The sequence below is a fragment of the Ovis canadensis genome, chromosome 8 (assembly GCF_042477335.2).
Source record: "Ovis canadensis isolate MfBH-ARS-UI-01 breed Bighorn chromosome 8, ARS-UI_OviCan_v2, whole genome shotgun sequence".
NCBI lineage: Eukaryota > Metazoa > Chordata > Mammalia > Artiodactyla > Bovidae > Ovis > Ovis canadensis.
The window spans coordinates 17,305,345-17,321,853 of NC_091252.1; the positions used below are offsets into that span (position 1 = coordinate 17,305,345).

General features: G+C 38.8%; 1 protein-coding gene across 1 annotated transcript in view; it reads left to right on the forward strand.

Moving 5' to 3' along the window:
• Nucleotides 1–16,509, forward strand: part of SH3BGRL2 (SH3 domain binding glutamate rich protein like 2) — a 169,705-nt gene that overhangs the window by 146,849 nt on the left and 6,347 nt on the right. Inside the window, exon 6 of the mRNA XM_069598933.1 lies at nucleotides 15,575–15,655. Coding sequence (XP_069455034.1) covers nucleotides 15,575–15,655 — 81 coding nt within the window. The remainder of the gene's footprint in view (nucleotides 1–15,574; nucleotides 15,656–16,509) is intronic.

Genomic DNA, 16,509 nt, shown 5'->3' on the forward strand with positions numbered 1-16,509 from the left:
AAAGCCAAAATCTTCAGGGCCCTTTTGAGTAGAGGAATGTATTTAAAGAATCAAAAGGAATGTGATGTGGAATAAAGTTAGTTCCTTTTCTTTATTTTCACTTCTTCATGACTTTCTAAATCTCTGTATATCTTTGCCCTATGGAGTCTATGGAAGTTTTTTTCAGGTAGACTGGCAGCTGGCTAGAGGCTTCCATGTTTATCAGCGGTGCCCTGTAAGAGGCATCTTCTCTGCTAGAGCAGAGTTGGTCCCGCAGTGGCGGTGGCAGGCAGGGTTGTGCGTGCATTCTGTCTTTATAGTCTGTTCTGGCAGCAGTTTTGAAGACAGTGTCTGCTTTTATCAAGGTCCAATAAATCCAACTTTGAGAAAAACAAAAGAATTAGAGGGCATTGAACCATGGCTTCATTCAGACCACCTGCTTCTGTGCACCTTTCTTTGCCCAGTGACAGTCTGTGAGTGGTCTTATCTAGTTGGATAACCTGTGGAAACCTGCAGTGTTGCAAATGACAGGCTCCAGTAAGCATGAAGATTCTCCTGTTTCCTAAATTGGCTGGAAATTTTACTACTTTGTTTTAAATTGGGTGAGCTAGGCGTGTGAGACATTCATAGCTGCTAAGCTGTTTACTAACCAGTGTGGACAATTGTCCTCTCTCTCCTTTAACACTTGAAAATCCTGCCTTTAGTATTTGAAATTTCCCACCAAATGAAAGCATCCTGGCGTGGCTTCTTCCCCCCCTAGATCTGGACATCGAGGAAATGATGCAGAACTAGCATCAGTTGGAGGTGGCTCAGTGAGTATCAGGGAGTGATGGGGCCAGGTGTAACCTGGTGGCTGGACACCGTATGTTTGGCGCCTTAAGGAAGCTGGTCCTGGGGTTTGGCCTGGATGTGTTCTTGGCTTCCCAGACGTGGAAATTCCTCTTGTTTTCTAAACTGGATCTCCAGCCCTAATATGGATTCTGAGTTCCCCCTATACCTTTATATATTTCTTTGAAGTTTCCATTGTCTATTTCATTTTGTGGGCAAGAACACTTATTGACGCAGACTGGTGGTTCTTTCTATTTCCCTGAAATGTCCTACCACAAGCAAGATTCTTCTCTGGAAATGAAGTCCTAAAGATCAGCATCCCAACATGTAGGCTTTCCTCATTTTAGAAAGCTCAGATCCTCATGTTCAAGGTTTAAACTCTGTTCTCTGTCTGTGGAACTGGCATGTGTGGAATGCACCAGAAATGAAAATGCACACATCTGCACAAAATGAAAACATTTCCTCCCATTTCTTTTCTCCCTCCCTATTTAGAACGAAGAAAAAAAAATAAAAGATTTGGATTTCTTTATATATTTTTTTTCTTAAAAATATTTATCATCAAATTTACTTTTTCGGTTGTCGTCTTTGCACCACTCGGCATGTGGGATTTTAGTTCCCCAACCAGGGACTAAACCTTTGCCTCCCGCAGTGGATGCACAGTCTTCCCCACTGGACCATCAGGAAGGCCCCCAAATTTACTGTCTTAACCACTTTTAAATGTACAGTTGAGTCCTGTTATGTATCTTCACAGTGCTGTAAAACAGGTCCCCAGGATTTTTCATCTGGCAGAACTGAGATTCTTATCCTCATTAAATACACCTGTTTGTTCTCTATCATTGTAGAATGATAACCATCATTCTACTTTCTATATGTATTGAGTCTGACTAGCTTAGAGACCTCCTAGAAGTGAAACCATTCAGTCTTTGTCCTTTGTGCTACATGAAAGGACATGGCCCATTGTCCTTAAAGTTCACCCATCGTGTATGTCTTCATCCATTAAGACTGCTGTAACAAAATACAGCAGACTGGGTGGCTTATGAACAATAGAAATTTATTTCTCAGAGTTTTGGAGGTTGGACGGTAAGGGTTACACTAGAGCTGGGTTCTGGTGAAGGCCCTCTTCTGGGCTGCAGATTGCCAACTTACTGTAGTATCGTCTTGTAGTGAAGGGCTTAGTGGAGCTGTAGTCTCATCCAAGAGGGCTCTGCAGACCTAATTGCCTCCTTTGGGCTTTGGCGTTGCAATGTATGAATTTTGAGGGACTTTTATTGTATGTGTATGTCACATTTTGTTTTTCTACTCATCCATGATGAACATTGGGTTGCTTCTGCCTCTTGGCTATTATGAATAGTGCTGCTATGAACATGGGTTTGCAATATCTCTTCAAGGTACTGTTTTCAGTTCTTTGGGATACATACATAAAAGTGGAATTGCTATATATCATATGCCAATTCTGTTTTGAATTTTTTGAGGAACTGCCAAACTGTTTTTCACGGTGGTTGAACCATTTTGTAATCCCATCCATAGTGCACAAAAGTTCTAACTTCTCCATATCCTCACCAACACTTGCTATTTTCTGTTCTTTGGGGGTTTTTTGTTGTTGTTGCTTTTGAGAGTAGCCATCCTAATGGGTATAAGGTGATATCTTGTTGTGGTTTTGATGTACATTTCTTTGACGATTAGTGATGTTGAACATCTCCTATACTTTGTTTTCTGTTTGTATGTTGTCTTTGGAGAGATGTCTATTCAAGTCCTTTGCCCAGTTTTTAACTGGGTTATTTGACTTTTTGTCACTGTGTAAAAATTCTTTGTATATTCTGAATATTAACCTCCTATCAGATATGTAACCTGCAGATATTTTCTCCCATTCTTAGGTTGCCTTTCACTTTTCTCGATTGTATCTTTTGATGAACAGACTTGGTAAGTTTGATACTGACTCATTTGGCTGTTTTTGATTTTTGTCGCCTGGGCTTTTGGAGCCATACTCAGGAAATCATTACTTGCCAAATGCAGTCTTGTGAAGCTTTTTCCCTATGTTGTCTTCTAGAAATTTTGTAGTTTGGGGGTCTTATGTTTAGGTCTGTAATTAATTAATTTTTTTGCAGATTTTTTTATATGGTATAAGATAAGGGTCCAGCTTCATTCTTTTGCATGTCATTAGCTAGTTTTCCTATTACCATTTGTTGATGATACTGTGCTTTTCCTATGGAGTGATCTTGATGCTTCTGTTCAAGATCGTTCGACTATATATGTGAGGGCTTATTCATTTATTCATATTCTGGACTCTGTTCTGTTTCACTGGCCTATATGCCTGTCTTTATGCAGGTACCACACTGGTTTGATTACTGTAACTTGGTAATATGTCTTGAAATTAGGAAGTATGATTTCTTTAACTTTGTCTTTCTTCAAACTTGTTTTGGCTTGAGATTCTGTATGAATTTTAGAATTTTTCCTTATTTCTGCAAAAAAAAATGCCATTAGAATTTTGATATGGAAGTGTTGGATCTTTAGATTGCTTTCGGCAGCATTGACATCTTGACAGTATTAAGTCTTTCGATCTGTGCACATTGGAGTCTTTTCATTTTACCTGTCTCTGTTCATTTCTTTAAGCATTGTTTTGCAGTTTTTAGTGTTCAAGTCTCTTACCTCTTGGTTAGGTTAATTCCTAAGTGATTTTTTTTTAGTGTTATTATAAATAGAATTATTTTCTTAATATCCTTTTCCAATTGTTGATTATTAGTGTGTAGAGACACAAGTGAATTTTATATGTTTTTTTCTTTTTGTCCTGCAACTTTGCTAAATAAGTTTATTAATTCTTTCATTTTATTAAAAAATTGGGAGTTTGAAATGGGAATGCAGCCAAATTTTATTTGACTTGGGGGTCATGTTAACCAGTCTGTGGATTCGCCATCTAGCACAGGAAGACACAGTGACCCTTCATGTAACTGAGATGAGCAGGTATGTGTTTGGCTAAGGATGCCAATACTTAGAATTAGGTTATGGGTGCAGTGCGGGAGAGAGATGAAGTGACGTGGAATCTGCGGCTAGAACTACTCATGTGGCATCCTGTCTAATGAAGAGAGGGCAGTTCAGCTAAGAGACAGATGGCAGACTTTTGATTAGTTTCCATGAGGCAACCTATAAAATTATCTATTGTTTTAAAACTATTGAATTACTTTTTTTGCACTTTTAGATCTTACTTGCAAAATATTAAATTTGTACCTAAGCATTGGGTGTATTGCTCACCAGATAACATTACATTAATGCTATTGACCAGTTTTGTTTAAGTAATGATTTGAGGGACAGCTATGATTGCCTTTTCCCATATTACCTTGCTTACTTGGAGTCTGAAAGTAGATGACAGATAGGGTAGACTTCAGGAGGCATAGAAATGCTAAATGACCAGCAGTGGTTCTTTGTGGAGTCTCCTCCGCTTTTCTTTGTTAGGTATGAAAGGAAACGAGATATGTCAGCATTTTCTAACTGTGGCTAGAGGCTCAGAAGCACACTAGAATACCTAAATGTATGCAGTTGTATTGTTCCCAAGTGCAGTGTTTATGTAACTTTTGAAAAGATTGTCTCTGCATGATATATTTTAGAATCTTTTCTGAAACTGAAGAACCAACTTCTTTAATTATTAGTTTTACAAATCTCTACCTCATACATGTAATTTTATTTTAGAAAAGGTTACACACACATACATATAGTCATCCCTGACCACCCTAGACAGCATATTAAAAAGCAGAGACATTACTTTGCCAACAAAGCTAGACAGCATATTAAAAAGCAGAGAATTGACTTTATCAACAAAGGTCTGTCTAGTCAAACCTATGGTTTTTCCAGTAGTCATGTATGGATGTGAGAGTTGGACTATAAAGAAAGCTGAGTGCTGAAGAATTGATGCTTTTGAACTGTGGTGTTGGAGAAGACTTGAGAGTCCTTTGGACTGCAAGGAGATCCAACTAGTCCATCCTAAAGGAGGTCAGTCCTGAGTGTTCATTAGGAGGACTGATGTTGAATCTGAAACTCCAATACTTTGGCCACCTGATGCGAAGAACTGACTCATTTGAAAAGACCCTGATGCTGGGAAAGATTGAGGGCAGGAGGAAAAGGGGATGACAGAGGATGAGATGGTTGGGTGGCATCACCGACTCAATGGACATGAGTTTGGGTAAACTCCAGGAGTTGGTGATGGACAGGGAGGCCTGGTGTGCTGCAGTCCATGGGGTCACAAAGAGTCGGCCATGATTGAGCAACTGAATTGAACTGAACTGGCCTCTGCAGGGGAGTGGTTCCAGGACCATGAGTGAGCATACTGTATCTACCATTTTGTGTCCGGCTTTGTTTCTCCAACAAGAATAGCTTCCGTGTCATTGCAAACTTAATATTTTAGACGTTGCATATTATTTCCTTGGATGGATTATTAGAGGGCTTCGCTGGTGGCTCAGATGATAAAAGAATCTGCCTATAATGCAAGAGACCCAGGTTCGATCCCTGGGTTGGGAAGATTATTAGAAGGGTTATTAGAACTTAGTTAATCATCACCTGTCCTCCCACCTGCCATGGGCTATTTGGTTTGTTTTCAGCAATTTGAAACAATAGTTTGTAATTGGCAAACCATTCTAATCTCCTAGCTCATGTACCCCTTCATGACCTATGCTTCCTAGAGTTCAGTCGCGGTCTCATTGGAGAAACATAGAATTGGCTTTTCAAGTCTCCTTCAGGAAAATTAAGCATATTGTCTGGCACAATGGCTTAGAACATAATGAGGAGAGCAGCTTGGCCCCTGTTGAAGTCCAGTTGTCTGCGGTAATTATGAGTTAATAGGATTTTTGTTAGAGTCAGTACGAAAAATAAAAAGGAAAGTTAAAATCCAGTTGTCATCATCCACAAGATGATGGCAACTGTCTCTGTAAAGTATGGATGTTGTTTATATAGGTTCAAGGCTACAACATCCATGGATGTTATTTATCTGGGTCCTAGGCAAAGCCCTGAAAGTCCCCCCACGCCCGTTTTCCTCATCTGCATACTCCCTTGATTAACAAGGCCTGTGATTTTTACCTCCTACAAAATTCTGTCCTGTTTCTCTTTCGAAGCTCTGTTCAGATGGGCCTTGTCGACTCTCTCTAATTAACTAGGACGCTGGTTATTCCCTATCCCCCGCATCGTGCCCAAAACTTGTGCCTCATTACTGTCAACGTGACCTTTAGCACTTAGAATTTTTTTTCATGACTTTGCCTTCAACCAGTCTCTGAGTTGCTTGTGCTCGCCCTCAGCAGACTCCGTGGCACATTTATCTTAGTACCTGGTACCTACGAGAACACTAGGGACATAGAACATATTAACAAAAATTGGTTCTAGGGATGGGTGAATAGCTCCACAGATGTTTTCACTCAAGCAGGTAGCTAACCCATTCTGTTGGATCTTGCCCTGTCAAGGTCCTGAGCATTTTTCATTCCTGTTTATTAATAAAACTCAAAGCCAAATATCTCAAAAGCAAGCATATTGAACTATCTTCTGAATTTTGCAATGAAATCTGTTGGGGAAATCACCTCTGTTAGAAGCTCACCTGCACCACAGGTAGAATTTTCTTAGGAACCTTTTGATCTGAATTTGAAAATCTATATTCCAAGGTTTTCTGTCTAAAAGATCAGAGATCTAATCAAGGGGAATCTTTTTCTTCAGATGTTCTACTGTAAATGATCTAATGCAACATCCTCACAGATACTAGAGGGTGGGGGGGAAGGGTGATATCGGTCCCTCTTTATTACTGGATGCCCAGAAGCAGAGCATGTTAATTAGATATTCTTTGCAGTTTTTTCTCTTCTGGATAACCCTGTTTTTTATTCTTCTCTCTATAAATGTTTAATCTCCCATTTTCACCTCGCTGAGATGTTTGTCACAGTATTCTACAGTGACACATCCCTGGGACGTGTCTTTCATGAAAACGATGGCTTGTGCTCTGAATGTTGAACATCTCCATCCGTTCAGGGCACCCCAGTTGTATGCTTAGCAGTGTATCTTAATAGATATCCAAACTGGCGGTTTTCCTTTTGTTAAATTTTTTTCTTTTTTCTGAGCCTACGCAGTTAAGGAAAAGAAAACAAAACTGTAAAGCACTAACACCATGTTAATATCAGTGTTAAGATAATAAAGTCTGTCAACAGGAGGGTCCATAGTGAAAGGTCAGTCTCCCCCAGATTTCCAAGATACAGCCTCTTTTATGAGATATGCTGCTTTGTGATTTGAAGTTATCACCTCTCTGAAAACATAGAGATATAGAGGGATAGAGAAACACGAAGATAAGTTTCTCTCATCTGTTTCTATGTTCTAGATACTAGAGATACTAGTATCTCTATTCCTTGATTTTAAATTGGACAGTATTTGCTGTTTTCTTTAGAGGATGAGAAATTGGAATTCATATAGTTTCTCTCATTTCTCCCCCATTTTGATTTACTAACGCATGCACACACATCCTGTGGGTACACACACATGGCATTGCTAACGTTTAGAACAGTGACTTGTCTTCGGTACTGCAATAACTACTCTATACTATGTAGGTATGTCACAGTTATATTGTTTTAGACATATTATTCTCTACAGAACTGTTTACTTGTGTGAGCAGTTGTAGTGGAGGGTATGTAATCCTATTTTATTAAATTCCTGTGGCTTAAAGAATGACTTTATTAATGAGAGATCCTCGTAACTGACTTTAGCCTTTGCACTTACGCCTCTGGGTATTTATTAAACTTTTATTGCTGGATGCCTTTGCTATGTTTAACACAAAGTTTTTTCCCACCCGGTTTCAACAGGCACTTGGGTAGATGTATTTGCTTGCTCTGCCCTCTTGTATCAGAGCAGTCAGAAATGTTAAACGTAAGTTAGGAATCTTAAATCTGTAGCTTTGGGCTTATTCGTATTTTTGGTATTTGGCCTAAAAGTTGTTGAATAAAGCTATTTTAGACAATTGCATCTTGCCTGTCCTACCGGGATTGGAGCCGTCAACTATTTTTTCCTTCTATATCAAGATTTCGCAAAATAGGCTATAGCATTAATGGTCCTTAACCACTGAATGAAGATATTCTGCTCAGAGGCTACTCTCAGACTTGAAAGAAATTTCGGGAAGAAGTCTGTGTGTATCTGCAGCAGCAGTAACTCTTGTAGTCTTAGCAAGACTGTTTTAAAAGAATGTCTTCTTTGGGGTAAACCACATTCTCTTTGGCTCATTTAGAGGTGGTTGCTGCCGCTGTTTCCTTATGGGCCACGTGTTGTTTGTGCTCCCTGTGGCCTTCTGTTTGGAAAGGCCCTTGGCGTGTAGAAATAATACGGGTTTGTCACATAATTGTCATCGACTTAGCGTGGGAAGCGATCCCGCTTTTCAGAGTGGCTGCTGTGGGTTTTCCTGGCCATTCTCTTAGGGAACACTTAAAGGGCAAAGAACTTTCAGGCTTTTGTCTCAAATGCTTGTCCAGTCCATAATAGTCTAACCGTGGTGAACGGGTAATGTTCTTAAGTAAGCTCTGTGGATGAATGAAACTATTGTGAGCTCTACCTGTTGTAGATTTTATCATGAGCTTATAAATGTCTCTGACATTGGTTTTCACTTGAAAAGCAAACCCAAGTATAGGTAATGGAAGCTTTTCCCCCCCTTTTTCTTAACAGCTGTTTAAGCTCTATTCTTCTTAAAATTGCAGCATTTAGATAAATACCCCATTTGTAACAGTGCTCAGTTATGCTGATATCCTTATAGCCCAGAATTTTTTTCTTTTCCTGAGTAGTTGGTACTAGAAGCAGAGTGACTTTTTCAGCCTTTGTTTTAAACGTACCAGCTTCTGAACGAATGGTTTTTTTTTTTCTTGTATATGCTTTATGTACTTGTACTTTTCTCCCAAGGTGATGTTAACTGATTATTCTATTCTGTAGTCACAGGAATTGTCTTACAATGTGCAGTTTGCAGATGTGTATTTACAAACACTTATAGAGAGTGTTTTTGAGTGTAAGAAATTCAGCAAGCCCATTTAGAAACTTTATGGTGAGTTTTAAAAATGCTTTTAACTTTTGCAGTATATGCCCTAGTGTGTTTTCTTTTCAATAGAAATGAATATTGTTAAGAAAGCCAATCTTTCTCTTTTATTGGTGAATGCCTAAGGCCATAATATAAAAGCTTCTATCTTAATAGGAGGTGATTTTAAAATTTCTAATACTATTTTACTCAAATTAGATCATACTATTTCGTTTATTATCTCTAAAAGAAGGTATTAAGAAGGTCTCAATTTTAAATTATCAATCACTTACTCTTTGTCTCAACATGACGAAGAAAATAACTTCTTACAATTCGAGATTCCTCAGAGCACTCAAAAGCTTTTATATGTCAGAAGGTACATGTTTTACATAGTGATTTAAAACCTATAAGTAACTTAGAGTAGAAATAGAACTTACTCAAATTACATTACTAGCATGAGATTACCTAAAACATGATCTGTTGGTCATTTATTAACAGACACAGTTTCTCACCCTCTTTGCCTGGTGTGTGTCAGGTACTGTTCTCACACTGACTTTTAAAAATAGTTTCCTTTGAATTATTTTGCTTTTAAAGTTAATTGCCAAATTTTGTATTCATCACTCCAGAAGAAATTAATTACCTTAGGTGACAATTTCTAAACTGTTGGCAGCATTCGATTTAATATTCAGGTCAGAAGCCCTCTGGCCAGAGTGTGATATGTTAAAGGTTCATAAACTAAAAGTAATGGTTATAACTTTTATAGCAGAAATACAGTTTAAGAGAATTTTTTTTTTAAATTTTAAAATCTTTAATTCTTACATGCGTTCCCAAACATGAACCCCCCTCCCACCTCCCTCCCCATAACATCTCTCTGGGTCATCCCCATGCACCAGCCCCAAGCATGCTGTATCCTGCGTCAGACATAGACTGTTAAAATCTCTCATTTCACATAATGCTAGTTTTGCTAACTCATTTCAGCTGTGAAGTAAAAAACAAAAATTATGCTGTTATCAGTAATTCTGGAGTTAATGAATTGAACCTCTAGTTTGTAGAATTAAGATTATAGTTATTTCTTAGAAAAGAAGAAGAGTGAAAATTTTGCTAATAGAGATTAGAATTTTTTATATAAATACATAATGTTGCCATTCTGAGATGTCTAAATCTCTGACATTTCTAAATAACTTTGGTTTGATGACTATTCTTTGTTGATGACTAATCTAATTTTTAAGGGTAAAATAGTATTAGAAATTTTAAAATCACCTCCTATTAAGAATAGTTTTGGTTCAGTGTGGTTAAATGGATTGTTTATAATGTTACATGTTTTCTCTATGTGTACATAGTCTGTCTTGTTTTATATGTATGAAACTCGCTTGTGAGAGGTGACTTTATTTCTAGTTTTGTGATGTGGAGAACTGTAATCATTTTAAGATTAAGGTTTTTAATATAAATACTGAAACCTGAATTAAACATACTAAGTCTTGTTGTAACTTGCCTTTTAATCTTCTGCATGCACTATATTTTCATGTTAGCACTTGGGTCTTGAAAGAAAATTCACACTACATCTGTAGAGATTGATTTAGGCACTGTTTCTTATTTTTCATTTTTCATATTATTAGGTTTTTTTTTATTCCTCTGTTTTCACACTGACATCAGAGATTATTCATTAGGTAGAAACAGGCAAAAAGGTCTTTCTGAATTCAAGAGCAGGGATAAAATTTTAATAACAAAGTCACTAGTCCTCAATTTTTTTTTTTTTCCTCTCACTTTTGGCCCTTCCCTTACCTGTTCTGTTAAATCTGTTTCTTGTTCAGAGAGGGGTAAACTCTTCAAACAGGTATCTCTAGGAACTGGAATACGTGGACTAGACTTTACATCTGGACAGCAGCTGACAGCCCTTTTAAGAGCAACTTCACTGAATGCGCCATCATTCTGTCGAGTTCTGGAGCCTCAAGGGGCTTTGGTCGAGTCTGATACAGAAGTAAGAAGCCGTCTGAGGAGGTTAAATGAGTTGGTCGCGGTCGTGGCTTAGATAGTAGGTTGTCTGCTTGTATGTACCACTCAATTTCCCAGAAACGAAGTGTGACAGACGCTGGTTTGGTGCAGGTAGAACCAGAGCCATTGTGATGGAGGGGACAGGAGTGGGCAGGCTGGAGATAAATTTTGGAGGAAGAGTCGATCATACTCGATTGTGGAACTGATGTAGAAGGTTAGGGAGAGTCAAGAGTTACAGCAGCTGTCGCACAACTCTCACACAATCCCCTCTTCTCCCAAGGAGCAGTCAGTCTTGAAGGAGAGGACTTAAGTGGAGGACTTAAGCGGATATGATCAGATTTGCATTTGCTTTCTGTTTGGGGTTTTGTCCTTTAAATCGGGGGTGTAGTTGCTTTACAACACTGTGCTGGCTTCTGTTGCACGGTGAAGTGAATCAGCTCTGTGTCCACATATATGCCCTCCCTCATGAACCTCCCTCCCGCCCCCCACCCCATCGCAACCCGCTAGGTTACCTCAGAGCTCCGATTTACAGCTTTAAAGGATAAATACATGCTCACTTGAGAATGACTGAGGGGATAGGTTGGACTGGAAGATGGTTGGTGTGTTGAGCTGCTGTTGCAGATGTCTAGCTTGACTTAGGGCAGTGAGACTGATGTTGAAGAACAGAGAGGTTGAAAGGGTATGTAAGATAGTTACTGGCTGAGGGAAGAGCGGAGCTCTCTGACGCCTTGGTTTCTGACGGGTAGAGCCTGTTAGGTGGCGAGGCCACTCTTCTGAGAACTCCGGTTTTGGGGATAGAAGGAAGAGCATGAATTGCCATTTAGAACCATTATGTTTAAGAGTCTATGAGCAGGGCTTCGCCGCTGGTCCAGTGGTTAAGAATCTGCCTTGCAGCGCAAGGGACACCAGTTTGATCCGTGGTTTGGGAAGACAACACATGCCACATTGTGGCTAAGCCCACAAGCCACAAGTATTCAAACCTGCGCTTTGGAGTCTGTGCTCTGCAAGGAGAGAGGCCACCGCAATGAGAAGCTTGCACACGGCAGCTAGAGCCCACGCAACAACAAAGACCCCGAAATAAATGCATAATGTTTATTAAAAATAACTAAGTTTTATTTAGTTATTAAAATAACTTAATTTTATTTAGTTATTAAAATAACTAAATTTTATTTAGTTATTAAAAATAAATATTGTTAAAACAAACAATATTATTTATTAAAAGAAACAATATTGTTTGTTTACTAAACAATATTGTTTGTTTATTTATTAAAAATAAACACCTAAATTTATAAAGTAAATTATTTATAATAAATAATTTTTAAATTAAAAAAATATGTATTTTAACGAGTCTATGAACAGTTGCTTACTTGGAATCAGAGTTGATAGGAGAATCAGAGGTAGGGATCTGAATTTAATTAGAACCATGGCTTTGAGTGAGATTCCATAAGGGAAAGAATTTAGATCAAGTAGTGGCAGAATATGGTGTGGAGAGAAGCAAGTCCAGCAGTTTTCACATGGTAGACATCTAAAAGGTTGGGATAAGCTGGATGTAGTTTAGCGCTCGTCCTCCTGTTACCACACTGAATATAAGCGGCAAATGAGAAAGGTAGAGAAAGTACATGTCAAGGATTATTTCCTGAACCAAGGCCAGTAAAATGCTACTCAAGTATTTAGAACTACCTTTGTTACAAAGAATATCAATAACAACATTTTTAGTTCATGGAATTTTGCCTAAATTCTACATAAAATTGAGATATAATTTTTATTAAAAGTTTTCCATGAAAAAAAAATTCTATGAAATCTATAATACGTAGAGTCATTTGAAACTTCCAAGTGCTCCATTGAGATCTTCTTCACTCAGTGTCTCATACAGTCTCTCAAATTTAACATTTTGAAAGTCAGCTTCAACCTTATCCTCAAACCTGCTTTTTCCCTCTGGTCTTTCCCTTTAAGTCACAAAGCTCAGACCTTCTTTAATTTTTTTTTTTCAAAAGAATTGTTTTTAATTGAGCTACAGTTTTTACAGTATTGTATGTTTCAGGCATACAACAATGATTCACAGTTTTTAAAGGTTCTACTCCATTTATCAGTTCAGTCAATTCAGTCGCTCAGTTATATCTAACTCTGCGACCCCATGAACTGCAGCATGACAGGCCTCCCTGTCCATCACCAACTCCCAGAGTGTACCCAAAGTCATGTCCATTGAGTCAGTGATGCCATCCAACCATCTCATCCTCTGTCATGCCCCTCTCCTCCCACCCTCAGTCATTCCCAGCATCAGGGTCTTTTCAAATGAGTCAGCTCTTTGTATCAGGTGGCCAAAATATTGGAGTTTCAGTATCAGTCCTTCCAGTGAACATTCAGGACTGATTTCCTTTAGGATAGACTGCTTGCAGTCCAAGGGACTCTCTAGAGTCTTCTCCAACACCACAGTTCAAAAGCATCAATTCTTTGGCACTCAACTTTCTTTATAGTCCAACTCGCACATCTGTACATGACTACTGGAAAAACCATAGCCTTGACCAGATGGACCTTTGTTGGCAAAGTAATGTCTGTATTCCATTTATGCTGCTGCTACTGCTGCTAAGTTGCTTTAGTCGTGTCCCCTACGTACAAACAAGTTCTGTTCTGAGAACACGGTCATAAGTCCAGTATGTTCAGGAGTCCAGCGGAGTTAGCCTAGGTACCCTGCTAACACAGTCAGCTTTGTACCGCTGCTTTCACGCTTGCTTCCAGACATCCTGTGCTTGGAATAAAGATACTGTACTTACTGTACTCTGTACACAGAAGCACATATAAGTACACAAAAGCACAGCCAGCTGTGGAGGATGCACACTCAGGATAGTGTATACCAGACATGTGAACTTACGTGATTGGACATGGAAGCATACGTTCACAACTTGAAAGTTCGTATGTAAGGAGCTTACTATATAGATCATCCTGCTTGCTCCCTTACTCAGAACCCGCACATGATTTCCTTTCGTGCTTAAGGTAAAATTCAAAATCTTTCTCTTGCTTTCTAAAGTCTGGCACATGCTGATCCCAGTCATAACTGCCAGCTTTGCTCTTCCTTAGTGTTATTTCCTGTCCCAAAGGCTCCTATCCCAGCCCCTCACTTATCTAGTTCTGTTGATTCTAAAAAATTTCAGCTTTAAACTCCATTTTCCAAGGAAGTGTTTGCTGAAGAGTCTCCCTCTTTAGAGGTGGTGCTCCTTCTTGGCAGGGTCAGGGAAGGCCGCTCTTCGGGATGACTAGCCTCAGGGGTGCTCTGAAATTACAGCAGGAGTGATTGCTCCCAGATCTGCAGGAGGAGCTGTGCACGCATCCCTGGGGCTGGGATGACGGCACAAAAAATCAAGCTGCCTTCAAGCCAGATGAGACTCAACTTGCTAAAACACCTGGACAACAGAGTCTCTACACAAAGGCAAACCATTGAAAGATTTTTCATCCACCGAGGCCAGCTTTGCAAGAGGCAGATCTCCACTCTGAGTCATCGACTCTCATTTAGATTCCTAGACAGGTTTCAAAAGTGTTTGTAATGCCATTGACCCAGCTCAGCAGCAGCTTCATTAGGGCTCAGTGACTCATGTACAGGGTGCCCCATACCTGGTTTCCTCTTGGGCAAGAAGCATTGTAGAATACAGAAAGCGTTGATTTCAACACCAATGAAACTTGGGCCCAAATTTCAGTCCTCTTATGCATCGGCTGTCGACCTTGGGTACCATAATTCTTGGCGTGGAGCAGCTAAGTGCGTGCACCATAGCTACTGAAGTCCAGGCTACCTAGAGGCTGTGCATCGCGATGAAGAGGAACCCTCGCATGCTGCTACTAGAGAAAGAAGCCCGTGTACAGCAGTGAAGACCCCGAAAATTAAATTAATAATTTTGCAAAAACCTCTCCCATTAAAAATTATGAAATAACCTTTGAATGATGTGGTGATGATAAGACACCGAACCCAAAGCAAATGCCTGCCACTGATGCTGGTCATTGTCTGCTTGCAATGTTTATCCTCTGCATAAAGTGACCCAAGGGACTTATGTCAGATTTTAAGACCCCCCCCCCCCACCACCTTCACATCAGCTTAGCAACTGTGTAGTATTATACAGGCAGACTCTGGAAAAGAAAACAAGTAATGAAAACATTGGCCAGAACCCCTTGATGGCTTCTCTCTCAAAAGTAGGAAGAGAAAAGGGATTCTGTGTCTGAGGCAAAGATAAATGTTAGAGAGAATATTTCTTCCTTGAGGTTTTACTTGATCTTTTTTTTTCCTCTCTCTGAAGACATAGTCTCAAAGAATGTGGAGAAACTTCAAAAGCAGGATAGAAGCACGCACGTTGACACACGGAAACCTTTACAACTTTTCTGTTCATGCAGTGATTTTTTTTTTTAAGCCCTACATAACAAAATATGAAGAGTGGAATTGAGAGACTGCCTTCCAGATTGAAATGCTTAAGTAAAAATCTTGAGTCAGAGTGACTCCACACAAATAAATGTTAGTTTGACACGCGAGTCAGCATGTTCTGACTTCCTTTCTGTTGTTGATGGTTTACATTTTAATTCCTGTCACAGGCTTTGGATTAAAAATGTGTTGCCTTCATCATCATGCTCATAGGTTGAGACTCAAACAGAGCAAAACCAGTGGATTTATGTAGCTTTTCCCTGGCCTGGATGGAACAGCAGTACATTTTTTATTGACATAAAGACTTTGTCAAAAGCACCAAGTACAAAGATGGTTGTTTGCTTTTGTTTATTTTCTGCTTCTCCTTTCTCTAGGATTATGACAGTTTTTTTGAATCCAAGGAGAGCAACACAGTCTTTTCATTCTTAGGCCTGAAATCACAGTTGGCGTCAAAGGTAGGTTAATCTTTTCTTGTTTTAAAATGTAACTTTCTTGAGTTGTTCTTAGGGATTGAGGTAAAAGGAGTGTATAGCTAGTCTTCCAGATTTTCAGCTTTTGCTTTCTCAGGGGCACAGTTAGGACCGCCCAGGTTAAAGCCACATAAAGATGCCTTTTTTTTTTTCTTTCTTTCTGTCTCGTTTTTAACTGTTGCTATACATTAGAATTTATCTTTATTTAAAATTCAGTTTATTCATAATTTGGACTTCCTTCTTCCAAGAAAAATTTAAGGTAGCAAAAAATCATAGGTGCTTCTTACTTTAAAGTGCAAGCTCACATTACTTTACCTTTTTTTGAAAAAGAATCAAAGCCATGCTTTTAAGGTTTTCTCCTATTTAAGTCATTTACATTGGAAGGGACATGATTTGCAATAACAAATGGTCAACCTTGAAAAAAGGGTAATTCCCAAACTAGTCCAAGTGTTTTTGAAGCCACTTTATTGTGTCAAATATCTTTTAGAAAATGTAAAAGCCTCACCCTTTTCTAGCATTTAGAACTATAGATGGTATATATTATTGTAACTTTGTAAAGCACATGAATTTATTTTCAAAATAAATACCATTTCTTTGTTAAATAAGGTAATATTTTTAGTGTTATTTCCCCTTCAGAAAATACTTTTTCTTTTCTGATTATGAAAATAGCCTAAACTCATTCTAAAAAATTGGGAAAAGGCAAAATGTATAAAATAGAAAATAGAAAGTCACCAGAGAAGACCACATGAACATTTTTGACGTATTTCCTTGCAGTCTTTGTGTACATGGCAATGGAGCTCTTGACTGTATTTCAAATTGAGACCAAATTCTAAAGCATC